We start from the raw sequence: 23,103 nt of genomic DNA on the forward strand, positions 1-23,103 counted from the left end.
CTGCGACACGTCTGCTTCGTAGCGGCCAAAAATGCGTCTGTTTGTGCGACGCGTGTTCATGCGGGACTTCACAGAAGGCTGGAACACTTCCATTTTACTGAAGACAAGCCGGGGAGGAGTAAAATACTCTCTCACCCTATGCATTAGGAGTCGTCAGCAGCCATTTCCATTTACGCCCTTCCATTGTTGCCAATCTCGGGTGGGCTGTGCAGTTGCGCGCTTTATGCATTGCAGAGCAGCCTTTTTCGTCAGACTTTTGCCTTTTTAAATATTTGTGCCCCTTTCTCTGTTGCAAGGTCGTCAGGACACCACTGCGTGATCGCGGACTGCCGCATAATTTCGAAATTATCATAACTCCGTCTAGACTCGCTGACTTTAATTCGCAACTTACTCTCGCACCGCCAACAGTTTGTATTTGTTAGTAATCTGTCCTCTAACCATTCCCCGGTTAGCTCCGGTGTGCCGCAGGGTAGTATGCTTGGTGCCTTATTATTTCTTACTTATATCAATGATTTAACTAATAATATAACTTCCAGTATGCGAATCTTCGCGGATGATTGCATTACATACCGCCCTATTAGATCAACTAATGACCTCCTGGCGCTCCAGTCAGACCAGCTTATTAAAGGGAAACTGCATAGGTTTTAGAAATCAACGAGCTTAAGAGGGGCGAATGTGTGAAACGTGCAGGTAAAGCATGCGAACTCTTTTTGGGCTAGCACTTGAAATAGTGAAGTAATCGCCGATTAAAAACCGGACGCCCTTCAAGCTTCTCCGCAGCGCACAACGCCAAGTGGGGGGCGCATGATGACGTCATCGAAGGTATCGGTACATTTCCAACGCACAAACGCCTACTTTGAAGCAACAAAACCAACGGCACCGAAGGTGAACCCTTCTGAGAGTTGTTTGGCAGCGCCTAACACATCAGGGTAGGGTGTGGCTGGGGAGAGCGGTAAATTGAAATCATACCTTCCGTGACGCCACGCTGAGTTTTCCTGCACTCCTCCTGTGCACTGAGGACAAGCGCAAAATTCAATCGTCGATTACGTCACTATTTTAAATGCTAGTGCAGAAACACTTGGCATGCTTTACCTACAGCCTACATAGATTTGAATCCTTGAATATCGCGAAATTCTCAAAAAAGTGCTGCAGTTGCCCTTTAACCACTGGTGCAACTGATGTTAATGACTCTTGCAAAGTGCAAAAAAAAAAGTAAAAGTTCAAACTCATCTCTTTCTTCCGTAAAAGTAACAAGTCGAGCTAAACATACAGTATTCAAAATGATCTACTCTCTCACGTATCACATTACAAATACTTCGCGTTGACCTTTCTCCAGATCTCCCATGGTCATTCCATATCTCATTCATATGAGCGGTCGCCTCAAAGTCATTAGGCTACCTACGCCGTAATCTCCGAAATTCACCATCTAATATTCAAAAACTAGCATACCTCAGTTTTGTTCGTCCACAACTTGAATTTGCTTGTTCAGTTTGGTCTCCCTATCATAACAACATGATCACCACGTTATAATCTATCTAAAACAGGGCAGCACGATTCATTTCACGAAGTTATAGCTACCATTCAAGCGTCACTCAGATTAAAACCTATCTTTCTCTACAATCATTAAGCACACGCCGCGACATCGCTCTCGTAACACTATTTCACAAATATGTATACTTAAATAGAACAAGCTCATTTTTCCTCGATATCCTATCCCGCACGTCGAAAAGATTTTATAATCAACTCAGTTTCGCAAGGATATATTGGGATACATTCGCTTTCAATTCATCAGCGTTACCACGAGTCATCAGATAATGGAATGACCTACCAGAAAACATCGCTTCCATGTCTGGTTGTGTTGTGTTGGGTTCAATGGCACATAGGCAGCTAAGGCCATCATGCGCCAAGCACAAGGTATGCTTCCGTGTCTAATCTAGATTTTTTCCATACTCGACTCATAACACATTTCACCGAAACCTTCAGTTAGCACGCCTCCGTTGAAATCTTTTTTAATTCTTATTTTTCTCTACTAATTTGTCGATATATTGTTTGTCATGATTGTATGTTTTCCATGTGTTTCCCTTGATTAGTAATACACTGTATATTATTATACGCCCACCTCACACAATGCCCAATGTGCCTGTAAGGTATTTCAAATAACCACATAAATAGGAAGCGAATCGCCATAAGCCTGTGTGGGAAGCATGCAAAGGCAGTCCCAATGCGATTGCAATAAGTTTCTGCTACAGCGCTTCCTTGCCGCCCAGAATTACCGGGGTTACCACCGGCGCTACGGCCCAGCAAATTTTGGCTACATCGCGCCAAAATGCATGCGCTTTCAAGAAGCTTGCAAGCAAAGCATCCTCTCCAGTGCACGTAACTGGTCGAAATAGCCAAAATTTGTTGGGCCACACCACCGAGGGCAAATGGGTTTTCGATATTCTATATGGACATCAATTACGGTAGGCTACGCGCCTCTCGATAATTAAGAAATCTAACAGTACTGGTTAAAAGTTATCTATTCATTATTACACCCGCCGTGGTGGCTCAGTGGTTGTGGTGCTCGGCTGCTGGCCCGAAAGACGCGGGTTCGATCCCGGCCGCGGTGGCTGAATTTCGATGGAGGCGAAATTCTAGAGGCCCGTGTACTGTGCGATGTCAGTGCACGTTAAAGAACCCCAGGTGGTCGAAATTTCCGGAGCCCTTCACTACGGCGTCTCTCATAGCCTGTGTAGCTTTGGGACGTTAAACCCCAATAAACCAATAAACCAAACCTATTCAGTATTAGTTAACCAACCAGCTAGTTAGCACGTCTTAGCTGTATTCTGATGTACTGCACCGCTGACATTTCTATGATGAGAAAAAAGCTCTTGTAACTGAAGGAGCCTTTTTTAAAAGTTTTATAAAGAGTTTGGTTTGGTTTATGAGGTTTAACGTCACTAATAAAACACCATGTATAGATGTGTTCAGATATCAACGGTAATCAAGCCCCCATGACCATTTTTAGCTTTCAATGAAATTTTGATATTTGATGGGCAAATGCGGCGACACAAGGAAATCGTGCTTAGTTTTGCAAGAAATGCTGTAGTGTTTTTTTTTTTAAAAAAAAGATCGTAAATCAGACCAGATGGAAAAAGCCGGTTTTACGATTTCAAAAAATCGCTAAATTGGATCCCTGCAGGAAGGGAAATAAATTTTTTCTAGCCTGGTTATTTTTTCAGTAATTGTATGCAAACTCTTATGTTGATATCAATAGAAAAATATCTTTTGGCTTGTAAATTTTGCAGCAAAAAATTTCAAACATTGCTTAAAAAGTAAGGCATTCCAATAAGGGCAGTTTTTGAACAATATTGGGACAAGAAGAACGAAGAAGTTGAGATGCAAATTTTTTGGCAGCATTAATCCATTATTTTTGCTACCGTCAGAAAAATTTGTACTTCTAGTTGGGGAAGGTGATTTTTAATTAGGCGTTGAAACCATCTAGAATTGAAAACGTCGTAAAAAGGAACTTTGACGGAGATTAAAATAAGAAGCCTCTAAGATAGCTTCATAATTTCCCAAGGGGTGGAAGGGAAGAGCTGGCGTTCACACCAGACAAAAAAAGTGTTATATTATATTGTTTTAAACTATAATATAAAATCCTAACACAGATCATATTTTGTGTTAAATGCGCAACGGTCATGAATTCGAAGTTCGAACTGAGCGCATGTTATTGGATTTTAGTTAGCACAACAAAAAATTCTCAGAATATACCTGGGAAGCATATTTTTCTTGTAAGCGTTTTTTATAAGTCAAAAAAAGGATGCGTTTGCTTCTTCACGTGGCTTCTATACGTGGCTTCTATACGTCTGGCTAATGGGATTCAGAAATTTGCCCTGCTTCAGAGGTATTTCATGGCAATTTGGCTTCGAAAGAGATTTATACAGCATTTAGCTCAAACTTTTATGGCGTTTCATAGGTAGCGCGTTTAAATAAACTTAAACAAAAGGTGCGCGAAATGGTATAGTTGGGCTTTGCATGCGTCGATGAAACACTAAAGCAGATGCAGAGGCCAGGCAAGCTCATGCTAATGCTTCAACTTCAGGCCTGCCATTAGCAGGATGTGAAATCCGCATAAGACACATGGGAATCAGTATGAAGGAAAAAATGTGGTTCCAGCCAAATTTTATACCTTCTAACCTTTATCAAATTGACCCCCAGTCACAGTTTACAATCCCAATACCACTCAACAGAAGCCTAGAGACTCTCATTCACCGCTTACGATCGGGAACAGCCTAAACGAAACATTTTCTACATAGAATTGGACGTGCAGACAATCCCCGATGTGTGTCAGGAGGATGAGAATGTACAGCCTTCGTCAAAAGTTTGGAGCCTAGGGGGTTCCAAACTCTAGCGCTCCAAATTTCCTGGACATGAGAAGATTTCTGGTACTGCCTCCTGCAATAGGTAGGAATTCCATGAATGCTCCTGGAGTCCCAATATAAAGCTTGGAAGTGAACCCCCTGGGCTCTAAACTTTTGGCAAGGACCGTACCTCATCTGCTGCTGGGTTGCTCAGAGCCTGACAGTGACGACTGAAGGGGTACTTGGCCATAAAAGGGCTTTCAGTCTTCAGAAGGTTTTAGGCCCATGGCCGACGCATGCATGACAGAAACGAGAGGTCATAGCACTGAAACATTTCCTCCAGGACGGTGGCATTCTCGGGAAGTACTAGCGTGACTAGCGTCACCAGGGTTGCCGTTGGTGGCTACTTTGCGCCAAATTGGCTACTTCTCGACCACGTCTGGCGATGAAAATTTCCCGCTGGCTCCTTGGCTACTTTCTGGCTACTTTGAACTTCTATTTTGGCGCACTTACTAGCCATTTTTTTTTTAAATTGCATATACAATAGCAAGCAAGAACAGAAAAGAACAATTATTTCCAAGCTTTGCTGTCCTCATTGCTGTCCTGGTCGCCTTCATGCGGGCGCGCGTCCTCGACGCAAATATTCCTCCAACGAACTGGAGTCTGAAATACGCCAGCAGCAGAGAATTAGGGGTGCACTTGATCGCGCATCATGTTTGACTTTCTGGCACGCAGCGGCATCGTACAAGGACACTTGCGGCGAATGCCCTTTTCAACACCTGGAGCAAAGAGCACTGAAAATTTTGACCCTTCCAATTTCTAATGCTGATGCAGAGCGCGTGTTCTCTTGCGTGAACTTGACGAAAACAGAGATCCGTAACAAAATGAAGCCGGACTTGCTTATGGCGATTCTGCGAATCAAATTTGGGCTACGACTCCAAGAAAAAACAGCATCATCGTTTAACGTTCCTGCTGAGTTGTTGAATAGAATGTGCCAAAATTACTCGGGCAAGAACACTATCTACTCTAGATAAACTACGCGGACTGAACTTTTATTTATTTGGAACGTACTTGATACTTGAAGGCCGAGCAAGAGGCCCAAAATTCCGTGCTCTTTATTTACTCTGTGTTTTTGTGTTGATTCAAAATTTATTGTTCATTAATAAAAGTTGCTTATAATAATGGTTCTTTTCTACTTGGCTACAAATTTGGCGCCAAGATCAGGTGGCGTGGCTACTTTTGGCTACTTTGAGCTTCAGTTCTGGCTCTTTTTGAAAAATTCCCAACGGCAACCCTGAGCGTCACGCTAGTAAACGAGCGTGACTAGCCCGGACTGATTCAGTCTGCTCCGAGATGTATATAGCGCGCCTGGGCCTTCGAAGCAACAACGGTCGACAGTGGTGTGCACTTGCAAAACCTGCTTTCGCACTATATATCGTGCTTAGCAACGTTAAACCGCTGGCCGAATTTTTTGTGTTGCTTCTAACCGAAAAGTTTGCGCAAAATTAATAGAAAAATAATCCAGTTGCGCAAAATTTTATTTTATTTCTGCGTGGATCCAAACTGGCGATTTTTCGAAATCGCGAAAGCGATGTTTTCCACCTCGTGTTGAAAACGATATTTTTTCCCAAAAAAAAAACCACAGTTTTTCTTGCAAAACTAAGTCGATTCTCCTGTGTCGACACATTTGCCCGTCACATATAAGAATTTCATTGGAAGCAACAAATCGTCGTGGCACCTCCATTACCGTCCTTATCTGAACACACCCATGTAAGTCTGGCGGTAGGCTTCACAGTCGTACACGAGCACTTGCACCACCGTGAAACTTTCTGCAAATAGGACTGACTGAGGACACGTGTCGGACAGAGTTTACTCACTTAAAAGTTCTCAGTCTCCACGTCTCGTCAGCTCGTGGGCTGGCCGATGAACAAAAGAAAAAAAAACACTTCTGTGCCAATTAACGGCTTATATTCCATCCCCCAAATTAGGCACAGTGGTGCGCAGCTGGAATAATCTTCTGCCCTTTTTTTTCAGTGTAGCTATGGAGCACACCAGTTTAACCCCTGTATCGCATGACACTTGCCCCTCGTATTAGAAGTAACAAAAGAGTCGAAGTCCCCTCAAACACAGCAACGTGAAATCAAACCGGGATGATCGCGTGTCATGCATATAGAAGCAACTGTGCCTTGTAAATGCGGGGCGATGAGAAGTGGGGGCGACAAAATGGCCTGCCTATCCAGCTCAAGACCTAATATAGCCCCAACAGTAAGAGATGCATGCAGAAGAGGCTCAGCGACCGGCGCGTTTGAGTGTGACACATGCAAAGTAAAATAGCTCAGCAAAGGGTCACCAGAGATCAATCAGGTTTCAGTTATTAACAAACTCGCGGCGTAGCAATTAATGCGCACCAGTTTGCGGAGGAATTAGCAAACCGCAGCGATTTGCGCGTGTCGCCCGCATGGCGGTGGCACGTGGCGAAATGTATCTGACGCGGATCTCTCGCTCTGTGCATATCTTTCATGCCTCGAGCGTCGGGCGACTTTAATTGAGCAAATAAAAACGCTGGGCCATTCAAGTACGAGAAATGCCTCTCGGCGGCAGACCATAAAGGCCTCTTCATGCGGAATATCGTTCCGTCTTCTTTTCTCCTTTCCTGCGTACCAGCTGTCAAAGAATGTATATGCACGCGGCTTACAACTACTGGCGTCCAAAAACTGTGGCGGGCGCATGCAACAGTTTTGCAGTCAAACGCTTCATTTTCGTCGTTCTGTGCCCCGATTTTTTTTCAACCACAAAAGAATGTGCATGCTTCAGAAAGAATGGCGGTGGTAGGCGGACCTATTGCTTTTATTTTTCGTCTGGCGCATAACACAGACACAAGCTTTTCCCTGACCTGACCCTGCTCTCCTTTCTGTCTTTATCTCCCAAATTCCCCTCCCTACGCAGAGTAGCATGCCAGCGTAATTTAAACGCCGGCTAAATTCTCTGTACTTCATTAAAGAGTTTCTCTCTCTCTATTGCTCTCTCTCTCTCTCTCAGTCGTTATTTACTTTTTTCTGTTCAAGACAGGGATAGATAAAAAAGAGTGAATATTAACGAGCACCAATGGTGTGACATGCTAGTAATTTATCAGCAGATCCTTTTCTTTAAGAACTGACGAACATATGAACTGATGTGGCAAAGCTGCAAAAGCCTTTACCTTCCGGTTTACAGTCCCGCTGCTGCTCTTTGATTTAGTTCGTTCCGCTGCTGCGCGGTGGTCTCCTCTCATGAGTTTCTGGATGGCGGAGGCTTCGCTACTTGCTCTCACATGCCGCCATTCAAAGAAGTCAAGCCTTCACTGCCATCGCAGTAATATTCTTTTATAATATGCTGACGGTTCGTCCTTGCATCAGGAGCTGCCGCGAGTGTCAAAGGCGGAAGGCCGCAGGACGCCTTCACCCCATCATACCACCGCCCACTCCGTTCCAGCAAGTCAGCGTGGATCTGCTCGGACCTTTCCCACGTCGCAATCGGGGAACTCGGATGGATCGCTGTTGTAACGGAATACCTCACGCGCTATGCCGAATCGCGAGCTTTTCCTTCTTCAACAGCTTCTGGTGCGGCCAAGTTTTTCGCCGAGTCAATCGTTCTTTCACACGGTGCCCCAGAGGTTCTGATCACCGACCGTGGTGCCGTATTTATGTCCCAACTTATGTCCGAGATATTGAGCTTAACCCACACCGCCAACCAACGCTCGCATACAAACGGGCGCACCGAGCGCCTTGACCTGACATGTTCTCTATTTATGTCGATATCGAGCACAAAACCTGGGACGAGGTGCTGCCATACGTTTCGTTTGCGTACAACTCCACGCATTCAAGAAACCACCGGATTACCACCGTTTCGCCCGGTACATGGCCGGGAAGTGATTAGCATGCTCGACGCTATGCTGCCCCACCAGCCAGACGTCTACATGCTCAGCGAATAAATCGTTAGCACACAAGTTTTGGGGTTTTGCGTGGGCTCAAATGATGTGCAGACAGGTTGAATTTGGAGAAGTTGTTTAGTGAATTTTCTCAGTTTATTTCGATTCTTGAATCATTGCAAGTACGGTACCAAACAAAATGATACAGCACTCATCTCGCGCCTTTAAATTATTAAAAGTCAGGTGTGCTCGCGTGGCTATAACTACAGCCTGCTCAGGCCGCTGGTGCACTGATTATTACTCTCTTGTAAGAGACAAGTGAATGACTCTGGCACAAGGCTGAGGTCGTTCTAGACTTCTATTTACTAATCAGCTTACTAATTACCTCTGTAGGACATTCTGATGCCCATATAGTTGCATTAAAGTAAGCCTACTTGTCCCAAATTTGGAATCGTGTAGCCTGTAGGTTGTCGCATCACCTGTGGCTGTGAAGGAAACTTCTCCGGCATCCCTAGGCAAGGTGAATCCGCTGACTGAAGCAAAGCTCACTTGCGGAACATCAGTCTGCTACAGATATTATACACGTTGTTTTTGTTCTTTTTTTATTCTGCACCGCTTTATAAAAAAAAATTGAAGGTGATGTTCAAATGGATGCTGCCTTCACTGAGTGTGTGCTGGGCTCAGATAGCAGTCGTGGTTATAAGAATATCCCAATACCTTCTCCACTTTGGCAGGCTCTGCGAAATGGATGTGTCTCGAAAGAATACAGTCTTCAAGAGTACGATTGCAACATGCAGCATTCAGTGAATAATTACAGAATAATTAATAAATGTTAGCTAACAGTCACATAATGGTGACCGCTCTCTCGTTATATTGTGTGCGCCGAGCCCAGCACATTCCCAGTTAAGGCAGCATCCACGTGACCATCACCATCCTGTTTTTTTTTACACAAAGCTGCATAGGATTAAAAAAAATCACCCTTTACATGTCAGGCAAAAAGTTATATTAAAAGAGTAATTACTCATTGACATCCACCCAAGCGCAACCATACGGCTACAAAGGAAAGCTACACAGCTCCCAGAGAAACCAGTTAAAGAAAAGTTTGTCCTGGTCCGGGGATCGAACCCGGGACCACCGCTTCAGAGGAGTCGCTTACCAAGTAAGCTCACCGGGACGGCTAGCTTATGGTAGGGCGAGAGCGAATTGATCAATAACTCGAAGTGACCATTGCTGGTCAAGTGTTTAGGGGAGTCTCCAAGGTGAAGTATATTCGTAATTGCTCCCTTATTACAAACATACTCCATCTATGGGGATTTCCCTAAACATTTTACTAAACAAAGTTATGGTTAGATTGCAGAGCAAGGGCGAGTTGAATATATATTAGCTGGAATTATAGAAAAAAAAAGAAATGACAGCTGCATGTTTATTAGCGAGTGAGATGCGTGCCAAAGAAAGGAAAACTCATTCACGGGGCGCCAAGTGTCGTATGAAGGCTAGAAAATTTGCTGCAACAACGTCTCTGCGTTTGGCGCAGGACAGGAATAATTGGAGATGCTGTTAGAGGTCTCTGCTCTGGAGTAAACTTTAGTCGGCTGATGATGTTAACGAAGTAAGCAAGAACTCCTCATTTAAAAAAGACAGACTTGTTTTACAAACTAGGAAAAATTTACTAATTTGTTCGAAAGTGTAATCTGATCCAACTTTTTTTTTTTTTTTTACATCCAGTCGTAACACTGCCGTACATATGCGCAAGCGCCACTCTCCGAATAAGGAGGTCAGGACGAGCAGTGAAAATGGCGGTACACGAGATATGCTACGGTAAGCAACTGTGCGAACAACGCCAATTTTTTTAACAAGTATGTAGAGACCAGTTGAGGTAATGTGCGCGCTGTCAGTGAGGCCACACCTGGTGACATCGCCGTGTTGGGTACCCTAACATATTCAAAGTGCTGTGAAGGAACCCCTCGTCTCCAGTCTACTCTCTGAGGACGGTTCCGTCTCTGGTTATTCAAGTGCAAACATATTCAGAAGCAGTGGAAGATGGATGGAAACCTTCATGCGAAGGTAGTTTGCTTCTCTTATGTAGAATGACACCAAGGTACTCACCACTCAGTTCGTTATCGAAATTTCATTAAAGTACGCTTATTACATTGCGTGTGCTTGTTCTTGCACGTAATTTACGGCTGACCTGACATGTCGATTTGGATGGGGTTAAAAATGATCAGTGAAACTTATAACTACGCCTTGGAAGCGAGAAAAGTTGGGCAAGTTGGTTGAAACGCATAGCTAAGAAAGCGCAGAGGTGGTGCTTCATACATAGGCCAGGTCGGCCGTTGTATTGACGAAAGATTAGGAGAGCACAAGAGATTACTTGGGGGAGATTTCCTTAATAACCGGCCGAGGCATTGCCGCACGTGTGGTACTAACGACAAAAAAAAAAAAAACAGTGAACACCACTGCTTGGCAGCACAGTTATTCTTTCTAGGCACAGTGACCAATTGGCTCGTGAACTCAAGGAAGCCCTTCACATCCGCTTGAATAGCGCTAACTGTACCACTCAAACCTACCTAGGATTGACTGATAGGGAATTTGAATTTTTAGTCTCATCATTTTGGTGGCAATGATAATATTAGTGATTTGGTTTCTATGCATGGTGTTGGATGCGATCAATGCTGCCTCTGTGTTTTTCTGCTGTACCGTCTGTGTTCCTATTTATGAGCACGTTCGTCGCCAGGAGGCACGGAAGCCTGAAATCCACCGAAGGCTGTCCACAAGGAGTGTCATGGTGGACACTGCGCGAAGACGCAGTCAATAAGCTTCTAATGAACTGATGAATAAAGTTTTCTATTCCATGCCATCCTAGAATAAACTTCACTTGCGAATTAGAGCCTGTCCTTGTATTTCTTTTCTTTGTCCATGAGTTACCTTCAGGATTTTTTTCAGCTATACGGAATGGAAGGCGATTCCAGGCTCCTGCGTTATGTATTACAATATGCGTCGTAGGAAAAGTGCACACTGAGGAGAGGCTGCGCTGAGGACGACTCACGGTACGTGCACGGGGTAGTGCACCGGGTAGTACTCCTTGTGCTCCCGACGGATGGGTATGGGGATGGGCATCATGCTGAAGCTTGAGTGGCCGCCCAGCGCCGACGCGGCCAGGGCCATCTTGAGAAACTTGCCCTGCTCCGAGGGGCGCACCAGGACGGAGAGCACCACGAAGAAAGCAGCCGTCCAGACGCCCATCGCCTCGGCTCGACGGAGCTCCCCTGCGTTGTTCCGCACTCACTGCCATGGCGGCTCGCCGTTTCCAAACATGCTCAGTTCTGTGCCACGACTGTCATAGCTTCAAGCAAGACCTACTAAACTACAGACCTGCACATATGGCGGGGTCTTATGGAGCAGCGTGCGCCAACTTTCGTTAGCTTATTGGCCGTTGAGGGCGCTCGGTTGACCTGTTCGTCTGCTATCATCATCATCATCGTTTGCCAATTTGAGCAAGATATTTAATACATTTGTTTCGTCTTCCTCTGCTATCTCAACATCAGCATTAAAAATATTCATAATAACGACTTTCTTCGCTCTGGAAGAGTATAAAAGAAGTCTTCCTTTTTATCCGCTTTCTTTTCGTCAGCACCACCGTGCCTAGCATAGATAAATGGATGATAATGATTACGTGGACAAACGACAAAACTGCGTTGTTTGAAATAAAATGATGTAGGAGGCCATTTTCTCAACAGGTATATATTAGCGCCACGCCGCCCGTAATGTTTCTACCCTAGCGGCAAAAGGCATGAACTAGAACATGCGCGCTGGAGAAGGGCCAAGTGTGCAGGTCTGTAGTTCAGTAGGTCTTGGTTTCAAGCATAGAGTTAATATAACCAACTACCGCCTCACTTGAGAGGAAAGTGCGCACTATCTGCGTTACGAGAAAACCCACTGCTTTCACTGTTTACAGCTGTTTCCAGATATAGTTTTGACATATTCGAGCATCTTCCAAAAAGGAAATACGCGGGGTTCAGAAGCCTCCCAGTGGACCGTGGGAAAGACGAAGACAGTGCGTCGCACATGCACACTCACCTCGTCGAAGTAACCAAAGGACCGCCTATATTCCAAAGCTGGAGTTCTTCCATGAGCGCTCCGGCTCGTCCTTATATATGCGTGCCGCACAGGATGCCGGTGGAGAAGGTGACTGCCATGTGTGTCCTTTTCCCGTTCTACTCGGCGGCCTATGAGAAAAGAGAGGAGAAGCAGTTCAGGAAGAAAAACCCGGTGCCCAGCGGAGCCTAGCGAGCCCCCTCGGAATAGCCAGACGCAGCTGACGCAGCCTGGCGTGCAGTCGCCGCGAAGAGAAAAAGCGCAGGGATGGCAAACCGGCGACATCGCTGGACGCTCGGCTAAGAAGCGTGGCCCTTGGCGTGAACGGCCTTTCGTTTGTTGGGGCTGCTACCGTGTTTGTCGTCGCCCGTGCTGCTGCTGCTGTCGTCACTGACAAAAAATGTTCACAATGTCGGCAAGCCGCTGCAAGTGGCGAGTTTGACTCACCCTCTAGGACAGGATACTAGAGCTGGTACTGAGAGCAGCGGAGGCCTTCAACAATTCGGCCTCGTGAAAGCTAGTGCTGTGGAGCTGGCCTTAGTTAGTCTAACCTCGAATTAGCGAACCCGTTCTTCCGAGCAGTAATTCGTGACAGGTGGTTTAAGTCGTGTCGTCGGCTATGGCGAATTGTAAGCATAACTGTTCCTTAATCATACCGGGTACGATACCCCGATTCCAAATTCAGTCATGAGCGCTGGCCAGGTTCTGCATTTCAGACACTCAACGACGCCGGATTTCAATCCCGACTCCCGCGGCAGCTGGTATGATCAAAGAGCTCCTATTCTCACGTGAGAATTCTGTCAGTTGGAGAAGTCTGGGCAAACCACTATTAGCTCACTTTACTTTCCCCGCGTCAATGACATCAAGCATTCAGACTTCGCTTCAGGACTGCGCTACAAAAGCATTCGATCAATGCAGCTGATGACTAATATGTTAGTTGAAGAATCACCACCTAGGTTTAAACTATATACTCAAAGCCAAACCAAACGATATAAGTACAACAGGCGCCCTGCAGCAGTTTCTTATGTGTTTGGCAATTTTTTCTTTACTAAGTAGAACAAGGATCCACCAGGTGACTCTGACGGTGCTTTCGGTATTGGGATGAGTCACCGACTAGAACACAACGTCATGCCAGCAGCTGGCCAAATGTTTAGGGGAATACCTCTAAGGTGGAGCATAATTGTAATAAGGGAGTAATTACTCATTGGAAACCTGCCCAGCGCAGCCATGTGGCTACAAAGGAAAGCCATGCACCTTCCACAAAAACTTCGCAAATGAAGATCTTTTCTTAAATTGCAGAGTTTTTGTGGAAGCTGTATAGCTTCCGTTTGTAGCCGTATAGCGGCGCTTGCCAATGCCATTGACTAATTACTCCCTTATAGATGCCAGCAGCTATTTTCTAAAATAAATCTGCTTAGATAAACGACGAAAACAATGTTCGTTGCACGCAACATGCGTTTTCAAAACTGAGCCATGAGCTCATTAGCGCCAGCACGAGCTGAATAAAGATGCATTGCTGCTGGCGCTCATTGTTCATTTAAATGGACGTAGTAAGTGCTTTGCCTCCTCTCAAAAGGCGAAGAGGTGGCGACGACGATGGGATCGTACCGAACAACACAATTATTTGCCGACCCCGGCTTTGAGTGGATTCCAAAAGAAGGCAAGCGTAGCTAGGGGGGGCACAAAGCTAGGTGGGCGAATGAGATTAAAACGTTTGCGGGGATACGGTGGCCGCAGCTGGCAATGGACGGGGTTAATTGGAGAGACGTGGGAGAGGCCTTTGCCCTGCAATGGGCGCAGTCAGGCTGATGATGGTGGTGATGATGGTGATGAATATTTCAGCATCCTTAGGTGTCTACGGGATGTGCTATTTCTTTACTATTTAAACGATGAATTGCCTCTGATTGTACTTTAAATGCGGACAGCTTGAAAGTTCCCTGGTCACAAGACGTCTGTCACAGTATTCAGGGTGATGAGCTTAGTCAGCGCCCATGCCCTTCTTATGACCTTGAACTTGGCAGTCGCCCTAATGTGACATTGATTTGCTTTCATTATTAAAAACAGATTTGAAGGCCCCTTGATAAAGGCAGGAGTATAAAGCGAAAAGTATAAAGAAAGAAAAATCGCACAGAATCAAACTGGCTAGTTTACTTGTTCAAGTGTACCCAAAAGTTAGTAAACCCCCATCGTTTACGGCGTGCCAGTAGACCAGAACAGCACTCAAAAGAGAAGCAAAGAATGTGAGGGGTGAATCAGTTTGTGACATCAGAGGTTTCGAAAAGGGAAGGTTGCTAAACCAGCAAGCCGTTCATAAAAAAGAAAAGGTTTTAGAGATATATACCGCAACAAATAAACTTCGATTTTGAGGAATTGTAATTTTCCGCATCGGGTACAGTGCGCGGTAAGAAGTTCACACTTGAGCGTTGGGTGCCATGGCTTCTATAGATGGCATAGTAAGGATTACTACCGTATAGGCTCTACACGGGGCCTTCTCGTCGGAGCCGCACAACTGAGCAGCTATGGTTAGACTTCCCAATCTCACCTCTATAAAATACAAGAGCAGCAAATCTCGACTAATATTTTTAGACAACAGGACGAAACGCCTCCTGTTGTTTAAACAGGACATTGGAAGAATACAACACGCGCGCGAGCTAAACCCCAAATTATCGCGCATGCCAACACGGGCATATCATGAAGGATGTGGCTTGCAATCACGGAGAACGAAAACGAGGAGACGGAGAGGGAAAAACAAAGAAGCAAGTAAAGAAGGAAAAACGAACAAGGAAAGTGCCAGCATTAGAGATAATTCGGCTTTCAGCGCGCACGCGTGTTGTGTTCTTCCGATGAACATTTTTTGGCCAACCTTTCCTTCCTGCGAAACATTATCAACCAACCCAAATAGCGTATCATCTCAATTTTATTACTTTCCTTCCGCATCCCTCCCTACGCGTGAGCCCCACAACGCACTCTCTTGTCCAATATGTACCAACCATCCCAAGTAGTCGCTCTTCTCAAGTTCATTACTTTTCATCTGCATGGCTGCCAACATTGGGCCCAAAACGCATTCTCTTCCCTATGAAACACGTATCAACCAGCCCAAGTAGTCGCTCTTCTCAAGTTCATTACTTTTCGTCTGCATGGCTGCCAGCACTTGCACCCAACAACGCCCTCTCTTTCCTCAGGAACACGTACCAACTAGCCCCGGATGTCAATCCTCTCAAATTCATTACTTTTCGTCTGCATGGTTGCCAGCACGTGCGCCCAACAACGCACTCTCTTTCCAGTGAAACACGTTCCAACGAGCCCAAGCAGTACACTCTACTCAAACTGATTACTTTTCGTCTGCATCGCTGCTAGCACTTGCACCCAACAACGTAATATCTTTCCTGTCAAACACATACTAACTAGCCCGGCTTGTCAGTCTTCTAAAATTCATTACTTTTCGTCTGTATGGCTGCAAACACGCGCGCCCAACAACGCACTGTTTCCTGTAAAACACGTGCAAACTATCCCACAATGTCAGTTCTGTCAAATTCATTACTTTTCTTCTGCACGGCTGGCGACACGCACGCCCAACAACGCACTCTCTTTCATATGAAACACGTGCCAACTAGCCCAAGTTGTGAGTTTTCTCAAATTCACTATTTATTGTCTCCATGGCTGCTAACACTTGCGCCTAACAACGCAATCTCTTTCCTGTGAAACATAAACCAACTAGCGCAACTGGCCAGAGTCTCTCAATTCATTGCTTTTCGTCTACATTGCTGCCATCACGAGTGCCCAACAACACACCGCCCTCTCAAATTCATTTTTTTCGGTTGCGTGGCTGCCAACAGGGGCGCTCAACAACGCACTCTCTTTGAAATAAGTACCAACAAGCCCAAGTTGTCAGAGTTCTCAAATTCATTACTTTTCGTCTCCATGGCTGTCAGCACTTGCGCCAAGCAACGCACTCCTTTTCTTGTGATAAACATACCGACTAGCCCAGAATACCAGTCCCCTCATAATCATCGCTTTTCTTCTGCATAGCTGCCAACACGTGCGCCCAACAACACACCGTCCTCTCAAATTCTTTATTTTCGTCTGCATGGCTGCCAACAGGTGCGCTCAACAACGCACTCTCTTTCCTGTGAAACATGTACCAACGAGCCCAAGCAGTCACTCGACACAAATTGGTTACTTTTCGTCTGCATGGGTGCCCGCACTTGCGCCAAACAACGCAATATCTTTCGTGAGAAACAGATACCAACTAGCAGATATGTTCATTCCTCTCAAATTCATTACTTTTCTTCTGCATGGCTCAGTCTCTTTCCTGTGAAGCATGTTCCAACCATACCAAGTAGCCACACTTCTGAAATTGATAACTTTTCGTCTGCATGGCTTCCAACACTAAGAATAAACAATGCACTCTCTTTCCTGTGAATCATGCACCAACCAGCCCAAGAAGTCACTATTCTAAAATTCACTAATTTTCTTCTGCATGGCTGCCAACACTTGCGTAGAACAAAGCAGTCTCTTTCCTGCGAAGCATGTTCCAACCAACCCAAGTAGTCACTCTTCTGAAACTGATAACTTTTCAACTGCATGGCTGCCAAAATATGCGCCCAGCAACGCGCTGTCTTTCCTGTGAGACACACACCAACTTGCCCAGCTGCCCAATGCCAGTATTGGCGCTTCTCTGTGGACTTCCTAAACACTGAGGTGACAAGCTGGTTTTGCGAGATCTGACGTGCACTTCGAATCCCGCAAAACCAGCTTGTCACCTCAGTGTTTAGGAAGTCCACAGAGAAGCGCCAATACTTGCATTTTGAACCCAGCCACGTGAAACACTGCAAGAGGGGAATGCCATACAGTCAGGCTCTAAGATTTAAATGCATCTGCTCCCGTGAAGAGGACTTCGCTTCTAACTGTGAGACGCTCCACGAAGATCTGGTCTGACAGTGCTACCTGAAGCCCATCATCGACGATGCCTTGAAAAAAGCAGCAGCAAAAGATCGCCGTACAATCCTAAATAACACCAAGGCTGCGCAGACAAATTTCCCAACTAATCTAATATTAGCCTACTCGCCATCAGCATGGAATGTTAATGCAATTGTAAAAAAGTATTGGTTTATTGGGGTTTAACGTCCCGAAGCAACTCAGGCTATGAGGGACGCCGTAGTGAAGGGCTCCGGGAATTTCGACCACCTGGGGTTCTTTGACGTGGACTGACATCGCACAGCACACGGGCCTCTAGAATTTCGCATTCATCGAAATTCGACCGCCACGGACGGGATCGAACCCGCGTATTTCGGGACAGCAGCCGAGCGCCGTAACCACTGAGCCACCGCGGCGGGGCTCTAAAAAGTATCATAACATTCTTCTTCAGAGTGACAAAATGAGGAGCTCGCTTCCCGAACTACCCCGTGTCGTATATCGGAAGGCAAGAAATGATGGCGTAACATCCTCGAAATTAGACAACGTTGAAGACTCAGGGTGTACACCTTGTAATAAACCGCACTGTAACCCCTGTCCGATTATCAATACGGACACACAGGTTCGTAGCACAGCGTCGTCTTTCTCATTCAAAATTCGAGGTAACACCAGCAACGTAGTCTACCTTCTCGAGTGCGGTGTGTGTCGTGCGCAGTATACTGGCAAACTGAAACTCATTATCGATTGAGGATAAATAACCGCAGAGCACACATTACTATTTGATGTGTACTCTGTGATGTGATGTGTGTTCTGTGATGTGAGCACGCATCACATAAGATCACTGCCAGTTCTGCCTCTTTAATTTGGAAGCTTCAAGGCCACCATACTGCAATCCGACTTCCAGACACACGACACGGAATACAGCGTCTTCGCGCCTTTCCCTCTCCTCTCGTCACTTTTTTGCATGCTGCAAGGTCGGCGCTCCTCCGCCGGCCCCACCTCCGGGGGCGGAGCTTCCTGACCCGCCGGAGCTACGCGGCCTACTGGCCGCGGCCATGGTAGCTGCCTGATGTCTGAAAGAATCTAACGAATAGCCATCTCCCAAACTGCATACGCCGGTGCGAGCGACGGCCGAGGGTGCGAGCGTGAAAAAGTCACCAGAACGGGCTCGCCAACTTTCGCGCGTGATTGTGGGTCCTGAAGGTGTTTTAGAGCCCCTTTAAAGGGCCCGTGACCACCCTCTGGTCAAAAGCACTCTCTACCCCTCTCGGAGCGAGCCTCCTCTCCTTCCGATCCCTCCTCGAGATTTTTCTCTCCCGCTCCTCGTCGAGTAGGCTCGGCAAGGCAAAATCACCCCTTCCTTCTGCGATGTTAGCCAGAGGTGTGGTGTGTGTGGAGTGCGTCACATGTCTACGTCATGGCCCAGCCTTCAATAGAATTATTTTCTTGGTTTTTGCTACTGGTTCTATTAGAGCGGAGGGGGGGGGGGGGGGGGGGGCGCTGCGGGTTTCCTAACACTCCCTCTGTTTTGCTCTTTGGGTCTCCCCGCGGTGTTTCGCCGCTAGACTTGTTAGCGAGCGCATCCTTTCATACATATGTTGGTCATTCTCAGTTAGCGAGCCACCTTTTCATTTTTTTAGGCCTCCCCACCGTTTCACGAGCGGAGGGGCGGAAGTCGGTTGTGTTCGAAACACATGGCGAAGCGCGGACCCGGCAACCGCCCGTTTGCTTTTCTCCATGCGTGTTTGTGTTCTGTGTGTTTGTGTCTTTTCTCCGCTCCAAAGCCCATGTCATTCTTTGGAGTCAAGGCGTACGCAAGATGCACGAAGGATAAGCGGTGTGTGTGCGGAGCGGTCAAGTGGGCGAGCGAGGGAAAGGCTCTGCTGCACTAGTAATTAAAACCTTGTTTTGGGGGGCTTGCATAGAAGAAAAAAAACTGAGAAGGGAGCGCGCACGCAGAGCGTCTCGTGACGTGATCACGCCGGGGGGGGGGGGGGGGGCGAACCAACTCCCTCAGTTTTACTATTTTTTACTTTTTATGGCTAGGGTTCAAGGCTGTCGCCGTACGCTCCCTCCGCAGTTTTTTTTTATTGTTGTTGTTCCTTCATGCGGGTTTGTAGGCATGTGGCAAAACAGATGGCGCTGCGGAAAGCGTTGTGATAACTCAAGAGGCAGTGCCCTGCTTTTTGAAGCTAGGTCAGGGTGTCTTAGAACGCGCAGCTACAAAAAGAAATTTAACGAAGAAGATGACTCATGTGCCGTATGTGGTAGATCTGTGGAAACAATTGAACACCTCATAATCAAATGTGATGGTATCCATCCGGATGTCGATGCAGGCGCAGTCACTCTTCCTGAGGCCCTAGGGTTTAAAGATAACAATGGCCATGTAAACAAATCTGCAGTGGAAGTTAGCAAAAAGCGATTGGAGGATTGGTGTCTGAAAAGCAGAGATGTGGCATAAGGTTAGAATTGTAGAAAACTGTAGGTAAAGATGATGGCGATTCTTAATGATAATTGCCAACACAGTAAAAAAAAAATAATAATAAAGAGGGAAGGGCTGAGCATGGTGGCGGGTGCCACCACCCCGTTTCAAATGGGGCGCTCCTATCCATCCATCCATCCATCCATCCATCTATCCATGCAGACGACGCGACGCCAAGGCTACGCCCAACCCAACGTTTCTAGATAAAGACTTTCTTAGAAACGTTGGCCCAACCTTCTCCCGTCAGTCAGAACGATGCACCAATGGAGTGCCTTTAGCGAAAGTAACCCCCATGACGTCAAGGGGGTTCAGAGTAGTGGGGCGGGGGCGTTTTTGTTGGAGGAAAGAACGAGCGGTCTTTGATTTGAATTTTTGCAGCTTTTCGGGGCGCGCATGGCTCTAGTATTTTGCAGAGGTTATCTTCGATGCCTCATCTATGCAGTGGGCTTGTTTTTTAAAAATGTCCGGACCCTGGTCAGCGCCCCTTTAACATAGTTATTAACAAGTATTTAACAAGTATTAACATAGTTAACTAATTTTTAATAATGAACTTTGTAACTAGTAGACTTAGGCACCGAGTTGCCATTAGAGATTTGTAGCCGGCCCTCAGTAATAGCCATATATAAGTTTTTAGAATTTCGAAAACACGATTACCCTTGGTGCTATGGCTAGACAAAATTTGCTTTTTACTCGCAAACTTTTTTTTTGGCAATGCAGTAGAGGTAGGCAGGAAAGAGAAATAGACGACCTTTTGTGCTTGCGCTGTGGTGGTGGATTTTTCATTGTTCGGACTAGAAAGGCAGAGGGGTGAAACGGGCGAATCTAAGGAGCTGATAAATGAGCAACATTGGCAGGGGTACAAAACCCTTCTCCTTCCCTTTCCTGCCTAGCCTCTACAGCACTGCCAAAAAAATTCTCCACGAGTATAGTTTTGTGCACTGGAGCATGATGAAGAGGAGCAGCGCAAAGGAAATAAGGACGAAGCAGCAAACACTGGCGCAGCTGCTTTGCACGCACACTTTCGAAAGCGCGTGTATTTTCGCACGATGCAGTCGAATTTGTCGAACTACAGCGGCGAGGGTAACCGCGTTTTCGAAATTCTAAAAACTTATATAGCGATTACTAATGACCGGCTAAAACTCTAATTGCAACCAGTTGACTGTTAAAAGTCAGTTATCAGGAATTAGTTAACCAGCTAACTACTTCAAAAAATCACAGGCTTTCCAGTGTCAGCCGAGACTGGTAATACTATGCCCCAAAAAGCCTATTTTTGGAAATGTTTTAGATTTCCCTCAAACACGTGGTGTGTGTGTGTGTGTGTGTGTGTGCGTGCGTGTGTGTGTGTGTGTGCGTGTGTGTGTGTGTGTGTGTGTGTGTGTGTGTGTGTGTGTGTGTGTGTGTGTGTGTGTGTGTGTGTGTGTGTGTGTGTGTGTGTGTGTGTGTGTGTGTGTGTGTGTGTGTGTGTGTCTATATATATATATATATATATATATATAGGTTGCGAAAGCATGGAGTACTTGACTGCTTACAAGAGTATATAGCGAAGTATACGCTTCGTTAAAGGAAACATATTCTACTCGACGTTTCGATCGGAAGACCGATCTTCTTCAGGAGTGATTTTACGTTGTTAATGCACCCATATAAAAGGGGATGCATTAACAATGTAAAATCGCTCCTGAAGAAGATCGGTCTTCCGATCGAAACGTCGAGTAGAATAAATATGCATTAACAATGTAAAATCACTCCTGATGAAGATCGGTCTTCCGATCGAAACGTCGAGTAGAATAAATATGTTTCCTTTAACGAAGCGTATACTTCGCTATATATATATATATATATATATATATATATATATATATATATATATATATATATATATATATATATATATATATATATATATATATAAGATAAAGCCACCAGACAAGTCACCATACAAATGACATTGAAAAAAAAAAAGAAGAAACGCAATGCTTGCTGTGATTTCTGCCGCCCGTTCCGTCAGTCTCTCTAATACATTCGAAAAAGGCTGGTCCTCCAGCCGAAACGTCGTCAATTAAATCCTGTTATGTTTTTCAATTTCTGGTGACTTTATCTTATATTGATCAATCCGCTGCCAAGAAATCAGTTTTGATCTGGAGCCCAGTGGGCTCCGGACGCGGAAAGTGGACTGAATAAAATGTTTCCTTAAGAAACTATTTTCAGCTTAACTCGTATATACTTTTGCAACAGAAAGATGGGTTCATTTTTGGAACACACACATCCTAGTCGAAATCAAGAGGAAGAAATTGGCTTGAGCACGGCACGTATTGCGAAGGATAGATAACCGATGGTCGTTAAGGGAAACGAACTGGATTCCAAGAGAAGCGGATAGCAGGGGGCGACACAAAGTTAGGTGGGCGGAAAAGATTAAGAAGTTTGCGGTAATAGGCTGGTCGCACGTGGCACAGGACGAGTTTAATTGGAGAAATATAAGAGAGGCCTTTGCCCTGCAGTGGTCGTAGTCAGGCTGATAATGGTAATTATCGCGCGTGTGTATGTTTTACTGGAGAATACCTTAGTAATCTTCGATTCGCTGATGACAATGTCTTGGTAAGTAACAATTTTGCGTGTGAATTGCAAAGCATGATCGAGAACCAAGACAGGAAAAGCATAACAATGAATATGCAGAAACTAAATTAATGTTCAACCGTCTCAGAAGCGAAGGGCAATTTACCATAATCAGCAAAGTGTTAGAAGTGGCCAGAGATTACATCTACTTTGTGTAGGTTGTGACCGACGATCCGCACCACGAGAATAAAATGATCAGGCGAATAAGAAGGGAATGTAGTGCATTTGGCAGGTACTCTCAGATCACGAATGAAAAGTTACCAGTATCCCTCAAGAAGAAAGTATACAAAAGCTGTATCTCACCGGTACTCACCTACGGGGCAGAAACTTGGAGGCTAACGACACACGGGCGCTTCTTGCGTTTCGCCTCCATCGAAACGTGGCCGCCGCGGTAGGGTTCGAACCCGGGTACTAACGAAAAGGACTGAACTTAAATTCAGGACAATGCAGTGAGCCATGGAAAAGAACATTAAGAGACTGAAAGACAGTCGAGTGGATCTGGAAACAAACGCGAGTTAATGAAATTCTAGTCGTTTTCAAGAAGAAATATGGGCATGGGCAGGGCATGTGTATGTGAAGCCAATATAATCAATGTTCGCTGAGGTTAGATTTACTGGGGTTTAACGTCCCAAAGCGACTCAGGCTATGAGGGACGCCATAGTGAAGGGCTCCGGAAATTTCGACCACCTGGGGTTCTTTAACGTGCACTGACATCGCACAGCGCACGGGCCTCTAGAATTTCGCCTCCATCG

At 45.7% G+C, this 23,103-nt stretch overlaps 1 protein-coding gene across 2 annotated transcripts in view; it reads right to left on the reverse strand.

The window, feature by feature from the left end:
• LOC149371693 (uncharacterized) overlaps positions 1–23,103 on the reverse strand; it is a 34,791-nt gene that overhangs the window by 2,739 nt on the left and 8,949 nt on the right. The window contains exons 2-3 of one of the 2 annotated variants that reach the window (XM_089565936.1): positions 12,328–12,476; positions 11,297–11,516 (exon numbers count right to left, since the gene is read on the reverse strand). In XM_089565936.1, coding sequence (XP_089422062.1) covers positions 11,297–11,493 — 197 coding nt within the window. In that variant the 5' untranslated portion in view covers positions 11,494–11,516; positions 12,328–12,476. Of the gene's footprint in view, positions 1–11,296; positions 11,517–12,327; positions 12,534–23,103 lie in introns of those variants that run through there. The other variant, XM_089565935.1, reaches the window with a different exon arrangement.

Source organism: Amblyomma mixtum, chromosome 1 (genome assembly GCF_055824585.1).
Source record: "Amblyomma mixtum isolate Tamu chromosome 1, ASM5582458v1, whole genome shotgun sequence".
Lineage (NCBI taxonomy): Eukaryota > Metazoa > Arthropoda > Arachnida > Ixodida > Ixodidae > Amblyomma > Amblyomma mixtum.